The 10,621-nt window shown below is 45.1% G+C and overlaps 1 protein-coding gene across 1 annotated transcript in view; it reads left to right on the forward strand.

Annotated features, from left to right (window-relative positions):
• The window catches only part of GALNT10 (polypeptide N-acetylgalactosaminyltransferase 10), a 78,841-nt gene extending 69,241 nt beyond the window's left edge, over positions 1 to 9,600 (forward strand). Inside the window, exons 8-12 of the mRNA XM_062609971.1 lie at positions 3,544 to 3,651; positions 5,466 to 5,687; positions 6,401 to 6,517; positions 8,549 to 8,698; positions 9,405 to 9,600. Coding sequence (XP_062465955.1) covers positions 3,544 to 3,651; positions 5,466 to 5,687; positions 6,401 to 6,517; positions 8,549 to 8,698; positions 9,405 to 9,572 — 765 coding nt within the window. The 3' untranslated portion in view covers positions 9,573 to 9,600. The remainder of the gene's footprint in view (positions 1 to 3,543; positions 3,652 to 5,465; positions 5,688 to 6,400; positions 6,518 to 8,548; positions 8,699 to 9,404) is intronic.
• Positions 9,601 to 10,621: the final 1,021 nt, after the last annotated feature.

Genomic DNA, 10,621 nt, shown 5'->3' on the forward strand with positions numbered 1-10,621 from the left:
ACCCAGATAATTGCGTTCACACACCAACTGCAGTATTGTATTGGGTGCTTGAGAGGAGAGGTTCAGCTGTCTTACATGATATTGTTTTCTGACATAGCAGGAAGGGAACTGGATCAGCGTAACATTCCCATGTAGAGAATAGGTGGCATATTATCTTGTGCTTTCATAGCATGCTAGTTGAGCCAAAGGCTCTTGAGTTGTTTTATGAATATGGAGTTGCTCTCCAGGACACTAAGAAGATGGGAGTAATATCACTGCTATTGTTATTTTACTTCCCTTATATGTTTATTTTATTAGGCTGAGATTGTGCCCTAAGAAAAACCTGTTGCAGTGTGCACATTGACGTCAGTGTAGGCAGGCTTTCCCTTAATTCTAGCAGATCTGTCAGCTCTGAGATTCCTAGCTCGACATGTAGATTGGTAGAATTGGTGCTTGAGGAGGAAGGGAAGTTTCCTGTTCTCTCTTAATGAGATCTGATTAGATCATTGTATAAAGCACTGTCTGCCTGACCAGCTTTAATTCCTGTTCTTACGGCCTTCTAGTAAAGGGCTGATTGAAATTAACGGTGTGAAGTTCAGGCTCTGATGTTTGCAGTGTGTCAGCTGGGGAGATGAGGCACCATCTCACCCTGCTGTAAAGCAACACAAAACTGGCTCCCTTGGCCTAAGGAGAGCACAGTACGTGTCAGTCAGTGTTACCACGAAGGCACAAGGTGCTGCCCCACAGGCCAGTGTTGTTTCAGCTGTTTGACAAAGCTGTGTTTTTAGCAGTGTAAGTTCTGGTGTGAGCTGCACCCTTGTTTGAAATCAACCAAATATCACTGAGTGGAAGCATCCACTCAGCTATTTTGGGTTTGCTTCACCAGCAGTTACTCTTTGACAGACCTCTGGATGTGATTCACCTGACCTTTAACTTTCTAATGCTCTTGTTAGCTCTGTTTTACCAATGCATGTCACGCTCTTTCCCTCTCCCCCCTTCTTCCAGTTTTATAGATAAGGACTGGTAATTGTCTTTATGGAGGTTGTAATGAGTTCTGTCACCACACAAAGAAGCTCACTAATAAAATAAATCAAAGCAGCAATGAATGAATGGAAAGCATGCATTTAAAATTAGATTTGTACTGCAAGTGCTAGACTGTCACTTGCAGCATGAGACAATGGTAAAAAGGCACTGAGTTGGCAAAATACCTTGAAAGGGTCACTGAGCTCCGCTAGGGGGAATTAGGAAGCTTCCTGTTGCCTCCATGCAGCACTGGTAATCACAGCATCATTTGGGAGTAAATATTTTAAAGCAAGATTAGAAAAGGAGTGTGTAAAACTGGTCTTGGATTGTACTTGTTCAGTAACTCGGTTAAGAAGTTTTTCTTATCATATCTTTGCATTTGTTCATGTAATGTTGTCTTCTGTGCCTGGACTCTTGTACCTGCTTGGAGCTCCTGGCCCAGCATAAGGTCAGTTGTATCTAGCTTCCCATAGCCAGTGCCTCTCCAGTGTACTGCTCAGCTGGTAAGTGCTGCCTGTAGTGTTGCTTCACAAGATCTGCAGTGCAAGGACAGTGTTCTCTCTAGCTGCACACTGACTGCAGGGGCCTGTTTCTCACAGGAGGGAAGTCGTGTTTTCAGAAATGTGTATTCAATGTGGCCCGCTGAAAGCCTTTCCTTAGAGATCAGGGGCAGGTGAGGCAGCAAGGATCACACGCTGCTGTTTGCATACCCTTCTGTTGCACTAAAATGCAGCTGCATGTGCACAGATAGGGCTTTCTTGATGCAGGGTGCAGTGCACAGGCTCAGAATACAGGTTGTTGGGTGTGTGTGTCTGTGCAGCTGAGCTCTAGGGTCCTTCAGCTATTCCTGCAGTCTTTTATAGCTCCCAGATCTGCTGCAGCTCTTGTGCCAACCATTTCTGTCACAGGAAACATCCCCAAACTCTTCTTTTCTCGGTCTATCTGTTAATTCCCTAGCAGAGAAATCACACTGTGGCCCTCTGCAGCAAAAAGCACAGCATAAGCAGCATTTCTAATTCCACTGGAAACTTCAGAACCGCCGGGTGCTAGTTTCTTTTTTTGTCTTCATCTCTTCTGTACCAGCTTTTCGAGACACAGCAGGGACAAAAGGAATGAAATTCTGTAGAAGGAGTGTTTGTCAACTTCCTTCTTGTCTCTCTCACTATAACTGTTTGTAATTAAGTACCTTGAACTTTAGAAGTTGCCTGTGAAAAATATCCCCCTAACTGAGAGCAACCAACCTCCATTAAGTTATACGCAGTCAGCAAATGACTATAATTATTAGGGCCAGTAGACAGAGCTGAAACTCCAGAGGACTTTAGTGTCAGAGCAAATAATTATGCAGCAGCCTTGGCCAAATATTTCTCTTCTGAGCTAAGTATTTAATATTGTCACTGTCGAATATTAATGGAATTGCCTGCTATGTGTGAAGCTGTTGACTAAGCTCATTGTACAATGAACTGCGGTGGCTCAAATTAGCCACAGTGAATGGAGGGATCGGGAACGCTGCATCAAGCCTGCAGCACCAGCAGACCTCCTTAAATAGTCCTGCTTTCGGGGCATTAACATAAGATCTGGGGACAAATTGAAGGGCAAGACAGTGTCATGCTTCAAGAATTCAGTAAGTCAGTTGTTTTGCATACTGAAGGATACCTTCTAAGTATTCATTAGATATCTCTGGGAAGTGTGTATGAATGTAATTCTTAGATCTAATGAAGTAGATTGGCTGATTCATGAAACATCTCCTTTGGTTTCATTTGGACAAAACTATTACATCCATGACATAAATAAGGAATAAAAGAAGGTTGTTGCAGTGTGATGGCAAAGAATTAAATTTTCCCAGACGGGAAAAGAAATTTCTGGGCCCAAATCTAGACATTAACCAAGTATCAGGGTAGTCTTTCTTAACTAGCAGTGTGCTGCAGTGACTTTCTGAGGGCTTTCTTAAAGCTAATTGCGTTTTCACCAGGCAGTGATTTCCACTTAATTGTAAGGCTGCAAAGCAGTGAGTGCATGTCAGCATTGAAACCACCTGAAAGCAGTGATAACCACAGGAAAATGTTTCTTCTGCTTTCTGGCACTTGAACAGGCTTCTGAATTCCCTGGAGTGTCTTGCATAACATAGGACCAGTACTATAGAGATGGCCACCCTTTTACACAGCCTGCACCCAGGTCTTGTATGGCAGTCCAGTTTAACTACAGTGGTTACTATTGCTGTAATAACATATATCAATTTAAAGTGTGCTGTGTGCTATTTTCTGGGTGGTTTTTTGTTTTTGTTCCTTTCACTAAAGAATGCAAAATTGGACTGTTTGACTATTGGGCTTGATAGCACTTGTGCTAAATCAAGGCTTGCTGCATGGCTCTAAGCAGATAGTTATAGGATTTGAGACTAAAGCAAGAAGGGGAGGTTCTTTGGGAGAGGGTGTACTTTAAAGTAAAAAGTCTGGGTTAAGCTTTTTCGTGACTTGAAAGTCTCTTTTTGTTCTTCATTTTTCTCCATATAATCAAGACTGAAACTGTATCTCTGCTGTTCCACAGGTATGGATGTGTGGAGGTCGCATGGAGGACATCCCTTGCTCTAGAGTTGGTCATATCTACAGAAAATATGTTCCATACAAGGTTCCAACAGGAGTCAGCCTGGCCAGAGTAAGTGGCAATGGCATTACCCGTGACAGATGTCTGACTGCAATCGACCGTGCTGTTGTCTGCTCTCACCCCACAATGGGAGGCAAATGTAGACTTTATAGTCTATAAATTGTGTTTGTATGGTGGTCAAATTGAGCAGTATTGCAGTGGAGGATGTGTATCACAAAAGGAAGAGTGCCAAGGAGCTGCAGACTCATGTGCAGGCAGCTCTATGCTCTAGACATCAGCCATTGCTGGGTGTTGGGAATGGACTTTTGCAATCAGGCACTGGCTATGGAATTACCAATACAAACGAGATACGGCTTTATCTGCATAATACTTCAGTCATTTTATAGCTGTGCTCCCCCAGAGCAGCAGGCTTCAGTGTGGTGATTGTGTTTTGGAGCTTGAAAGACCTCTCAGCTTCAAGCATCACAGACCACTGAATGGGCAAGCTGTAATTTTCCACAATAGAATGTTTTGTGCTGTCCTATTTCTTACTCTAGTGTAGTCCAAAGAGGACAGAGCTGTTGCCTACCTGCGTTAGATCTCTCCCGTTAATTTCCAAATTAGGAAGGGATTGCATTGCCCTCTGGTGGGAGCAAAAAATCATAGGAGCAGAAAGGCTGCATGAGTAAAAACCGCAAGATGTGCCCTGCTGTTCCGCAGGCTTGTGGCTTGCACAGTGTTAAAATGCTTCCCTGTTTAATGGTATCACCCTAGTTATGGATATATTACTCAGCCCAGCAATGACCTGTCAGAGCGATAGAGTGCTCTCCTCTCTGTGCCATCCCTTCAGGAAGGAGCTATATTTCTTTTGATTCAGTATTCGGCTCTTGCATACTCACAGTGCTGGAAGGGGATGGCAGATGGGTGTAGGAGAGGCTGTCTCTTGGCATCTAAGATCATAGAGTCACCTTAAGTTGTATGTAGGCTGCGTTTGGGGCAGGGTCAGCACCTGCTCATTCTCAATGTCCTCAGTTTTTGGTAGTAAATGGCCATTGCTGGACTGACTGTATTCATGCAAGGTGGGCAGTGCTGCTGGGTCACCAACAGTGGTGACCAACTATGTGCCTGTTGTTGCCAGAGAACAGACCAAGGTCCAACAATCTCTTGAGTGTGTTGTGACGAGCAGTAGGGTGGGTATCTCCACAGGGTGGTGTTTGCCGCTGGGTTGGAATTGCACAGTGGGTTAAGTTTTACAGCGATACGTGAAATACACTGCTGCTACGAGGTAAAGCCCTTTGCTTCTGTTCTGAAGGGTCATCACCTGAAAGCTCTGTACTGCTGTGGTATCTCAGGGTTTCTCTTAAACAGCTTTTTACTCAAGAAAACTGAAAAATAGTGGTAAGAAAGAGTATTGAGAACTGAAGCTTTCCAGAAGGGAGTACAGCAAATCCCATTCCTAGATGGGTTAGAAGATGCAATAAAAAGGATTTAAGAAAGCAGCTTTCTGTCAGGGACCTTTGAATGTCCAGCGGTATTTAACCAGCGTCATTTTGTGAGTAGCTTCTTCACAGAAAGAAAAAAAGGGAAGAAAAAGAAAAGCCTTTGATTAATGTTGTTTTTCTTAGCCACAAGGCACTAGGTATAATGGCCAAGTGCCAGGATTCTGGTTTCACCTCAACTCCAAATGTTTCAAAAAGTCCCTTGGAACTAGAGAATAATAAAAATAATCTTCATCCTGAAGCTGGGCAGAAAGAGTGGATGTGCATGAAAATCCTTTCCGAGCGCAAGCAGCAGAGCTGTTCTGAATGCTAATGTCAGTAGCTTGTGCAGAGCATTCTCAGGTGCTTTTCCCTCTGGTTTTTCACACGTGGCTCTTACCCACACAGAACTTGAAGCGGGTGGCAGAGGTGTGGATGGACGAGTACGCAGAGTACATCTACCAGCGCAGACCGGAGTACCGGCACCTCTCTGCAGGGGACGTGGCGGCTCAGAAGGAGCTCCGCAACAACCTCAACTGCAAAAGCTTCAAGTGGTTCATGAACGAGGTCGCGTGGGACTTGCCAAAGTTCTACCCGCCAGTGGAGCCTCCAGCAGCCGCCTGGGGAGAGGCAAGTCTGTGCTGTGCAGCCTGCAGTGGGCAAGCAGGCTGCAGGTTGGTTTAAGGTTGTTGTACCCCTGGGCTCCAGTAAGCAGTTTGCTGTGAGGTGGCAAGTGAGTGTTCAAAGATCCTGCTTGATGTGTTTCAAAGACCAGAACTCCCCTACCGTTACGCTGGTCTTGATCAAAGAAGGCAGTTAGGCAGCCGTTTCTATCAGTGCACAGCTACAGAGAGAATAGAGATTTGGCTTGTTCTGCATGTTGTGTGCTTTGTAGAAGGCAGAACATGCCAACAGGGAGGGCTAGAGAGAGGCAGCAGCTGAGCAGTACTATTTCCAAAGGCTACACAACTGTGTTAAGCTGCTCTGCTCCTTAGCTTTCCCATCTGAAAGCCAGGAAAAACATCCCTGTTCTTGGAAGTCTGCTGTGTTCTGGGAAAAGAATTGCCCCAGGAGTGAAGTCGTAGATTATTACACACAACACCACAGTGGGCTCTGCAGTCCTGTAGTTAATGGGTTTTGCTGTGTCCTGGAGGTTTCTGTACCTCCATTTTTTGAATTGCTGTGCTTTCTTCTAGCTGTCATCTGCCAGCTCAGATACATGGTGAAGTGAGGAATCTTAAAGCTGTCTTCATACAAATACTGCCACTATTTAAAGCAATTTAAGCCTTCTTTCCTATCACTTGGTAAGGGAAGGAGATTCAATGCCCAACTTACCATTTCAGATACGCAATGTAGGAACTGGACTGTGTGTGGATACTAAGCATGGAGCCCTGGGATCCCCACTGAGGCTAGAAAACTGTGTGAAGGACAGAGGAGAGGCAGCATGGAACAACGTGCAGGTAATGGTCCCTTTGATAAATCATCAGCCCCTAAATAAATTTGGGGAGGGAGAAGTTATAAGAACAAATGATGAATGTTTGAGAAGAAACGTCATTGCAGAACACTGTCAGGTGAAGGGAGGGTGTTGTACACCCCAAGGCTCATGTGCTAATTATACTTGGTGGGCTTGTAGCAGGATGTGGTTTGTGCTTGTGGCAGGGTCTGGAGCCTGGTAGGCTTTGTGCAGCGCTTTCACCTCCACTTTGAGGTTCTGGGAGCGAACAAAAGGGAGCACAAGAAAACAATATGCCAAAATAATAAACCAGTAACAAGGCAGCTGTAATATGTAACAAAGTGAATATTAACTTCAAAGGTTGTGCTGGGAGAAGTGATGGAGGAGCATCATGCATATTAATGAACCTGCAGGAGCATTCAGTAACTGCTTACTATCATCCTTCTGACAGGAGGCAAATGCATTATAAACGCCCAACCATTGCTGGAGAGATATGAAACCGGCCAGGCTATAGATTCACCCTCTCAACATATAAGGTGCCAGAAACGACAGCTTTATTGTAAGAAAAGGGAGGGAAATATTAGTTTGTCTAAACTGTGGTATCTGAGCTGAGAAAAGCTCAAGAAAACAATGCCTCTATTACAGAGCCGTGCATAACTCTTCAGGGGAATGGCCTCAGTGGTAGGAGACAAAGGGTTGTTGCATATCAGTTCTGATGCATGAACTCTTGAAACGAAAACAATTTACTCAGGCAGTCCAAAACTAAGCCTCTGTTCCGTGAGGAGGATCTTGAACAATTAGTGTTTAGGAGCATAATGTGATTGAACTTCTGCGTAGCATGGAGCCTAAACGGTTGTGGTAATTTCTTTTGCAAGAGGTTTAAAAGAGAAATGGGAACAAGAACTGTGGCAAAAGTTCTTGCCCTTGCTGCTTCAAGTAGGAGCACCCTATTCATTAGAGGTCTGTCCTACTGCCCTATGAGATATCTCTGAAGAGAGGACCATTCTTCCACATTGCTCCAAAAGGAGCCCACAGAATAGCCCTTCCCCTCAGGCACTGATAGGGAGGCGTGCTGGCTAGAACCACGTTGGCTGGTGCTGGTCACAAGAGGGCACTTGCACCCTTGCCAGAGATGCTGTTCTTGTCAAGGCATGAAGCAAAAGGTTGACACCAGTGCCTGCCTTTAAACAAGTTGTGGAATTTAGTCCTGTGATGCTTAAAACATGTCTTCAGCCAAGCCACGCTTGTCAGACTGAGGGTTCAGTTAAACCACTCTGCTGTGTCAAACCATGGCCAAAAGCTAATGTCACAGGGGGAGGGCAAGGAGCAGAGCCATGTTGTGTGGTAGTGCTTCACCACCTCTTTGCCTGTGGTTCAACCCCATGGTTCAGGGATTTCCAAGCCACGTGTGCTGACATCTGGCAGTTTTCATCAAGGCCATAGCACTGCCAAGCATGGGTTATGCCTTATTACTAGAGCTAAAAACCTTTCTCTTCTGTAGTATCCCTGCTTTAATTTCACCTGAAAAAGATCATTGCAGGGCCAGTGGAAGAGAGCACCAGGAAGCACTGCCCTAATGTTTGCCCTTCTGGGGTGGGCTGGGGAGCTGTGGGCTCCTGGTTTCTTGTCCCAGAAGACGTCGGACAGACTCTTCTCAAGGTGACTGCAGGCTGTCTGTGCAGACGTAGGTGTTTACTGCCACTGTTAACTCTGAGCTCTTGTAGCTCTCTGCCTTTTTTGCTCACTGTGAAAGGCTGTAATTGGTCAGCTGCTCACTTAATCCATGATGTATGTCTGCATTGCAGAGACATTCAGGGCTGCTATTAGTACCCAAGCTAACTAGCATGGCTGTTTGCAGCAGCACAGTCTCATTTAGCATGCTGTGTGGCAGTCCACGAGGTAGCTCTTAGCCTCTCCTAGTCAGCACTCCCTGTCCCCAGAGGTGGAAGTGTTTTTTCTCTCTCAGATACTGTCATTCTGCAGGTGAAAGCACTATGCCCAGCACCAGCCACCCTGAGGGTCCTGTTTGTCCCAGCAGGTATTCACCTTCAGCTGGAGGGAAGACATCCGTCCTGGGGATCCTCAGCACACCAAGAAGTTCTGCTTTGATGCCATTTCCCACAGCAGCCCTGTGACCCTCTATGATTGTCATGGAATGAAGGGGAACCAGCTCTGGAGATACCGAAAAGTGAGTGTGTTCTCATTTAAAGTGTCATCTTCAGTGCCTACAGGCAATTTTCCTTAAAATATCACCATTCCTGTTCTATTCCTTCCCTTCATGCAGCTGCAGTAAGAGACAACCTGTTGTCTTTGTGCCCTTAATTATCCTTGCTTAGAAAGAGGTGACTCCCCTGTTCCACTGGTTAGAAATGGTGAGGACTGCTTCTCCAGGGCTTGCTAAGCAGAAGGATACTCTCCTTGCAGTCCTGCCCACAGCTGGCAATGAGGTGATGCAATACCCTTGCAAAACCTGTTTGCCAAGAGGTGTGCTGTGTTTATTGGGTTATTCTCAACATTAAAGGTCATACCAAAAGTAGATAATTCATCCCCCTATTAAGAAGCGCTTTTGTGGGCAACAGGTAAAGAAGTCCTTGACTACATGCTTTGTCCTAGTAATTTATATGCATAGTGTCAGGAGCAACTGCAGCAGCCACTGCACTGTAGGCTGGAGAACCTAGTTTCAGACAGCTTTAGACCATCCCAGTGGAGGTGTGAGATGGGCTGGATGCTGTTGCAAGGGGTGGGACTGCACTTTGACAGTTGCTAACTAATTCAGTGTGGAACAACTTGTTCAGGTACATCTAAGTGACAAAATACCTTGGTTTTCTTGTGTTGATTTTAAGTCAGCTTTGCTTCTCTGCTCAGCAACCTCACATCACATTTCTCTTTCCCAGGACAAGACCCTCTACCATCCAGTAAGCAGCAGCTGTATGGACTGCAGTGAGAGTGACCGAAAGATCTTTATGAATAGCTGCAATCCCTCATCTCCAACGCAGCAGTGGATATTTGAACATACAAACTCAACCATCTTGGAAAAATTTAACAGAAATCTTGATCTTTAAGAGACTGAGGAAATACATCCATATATATATATTTTACAATTCTAGTTTTTACTGGGGAGGGTTACAAAAACTTTTTTTAAGAGTACTTTTTTTTAAACAGTGAATGAAGGTAAAAGGGAGACTCTCAGGAGAAGGTTAACTAGCAGGCCAGGCTTTATTGTGAAGATGCTGCATCCTTCTTTTCTGGGGATGGTGGAATGTTAAAGGCTTTGCGAGAGCCACTTCTGTGCTGAGACTGAACTGAAACTCTGATTTTAGAGGAGTCTGAATGCGATTCAGGCTGCTTTTTGTTTGCTTTATTTCCTGCCTGGGTCTGGCGTTAAAGGATTTTGTTATCCAGGGCTTTCTATAACTGCTAAAAAGGTGGCCGTGAGGGAAGATTGTGAGGGGAAGGAAGGGGTGGCCATAAGGAGGGATTGTGAGGAGAGAGCAAGGGCAGCCATGGGGTGTGAGGGGTGGCTATTAGGGGTTAGGGGCAGTCATGAGGGGAGAGCAGGGACAGCCATGGGGTGTGAGGGGCATCCATGGGGGTAGGGGCAGCAGCTATACAGTGTGGGCCACTATGGGGGGTATATGAGGGGTGGCTGCTTGTGGAGATCATGAGGGGCAGCCATCAGGGGAGATCTTGAGGGGAGATCAGTTTGCCCTAAGTGACATGGTTTAGTGGTGGCCTTGGCAGTCCTGAGTTAATGGTTGTAGTTGATGATCTTAAAGGTCTTTTTCAACCTGGTTGGTTCTATGATTCTATACCACCTGCTGAAGCATTCCCACAGAGGTGCTTTATCTTCCAAAAGTAAAATCTTGAAGATTTAATCCTCCCATCAAAAAAAAAGCCATCAAAATATTAAATGATTTTTTTTTCTTGCCCTAAACCAAAATATATTTCAATCAGTTGAGTATTATCACTTTCCAAATCACAGCTCTGATAAAGGAATGAGCTCTAGTGTTTTGGGAACAGCGCTGTAGTTATTAGTGATGAGAAATCTGCCTTTCTGGTCCATTTGCTTTGCAGTCAGTTTGTCACTCACTGTTGGATCTTCAAGGTGAAA

Source organism: Pezoporus occidentalis, unplaced genomic scaffold (genome assembly GCF_034315485.1).
Source record: "Pezoporus occidentalis ecotype Australia unplaced genomic scaffold, CSIRO_AGI_Poc_V1 ctg142, whole genome shotgun sequence".
Lineage (NCBI taxonomy): Eukaryota > Metazoa > Chordata > Aves > Psittaciformes > Psittacidae > Pezoporus > Pezoporus occidentalis.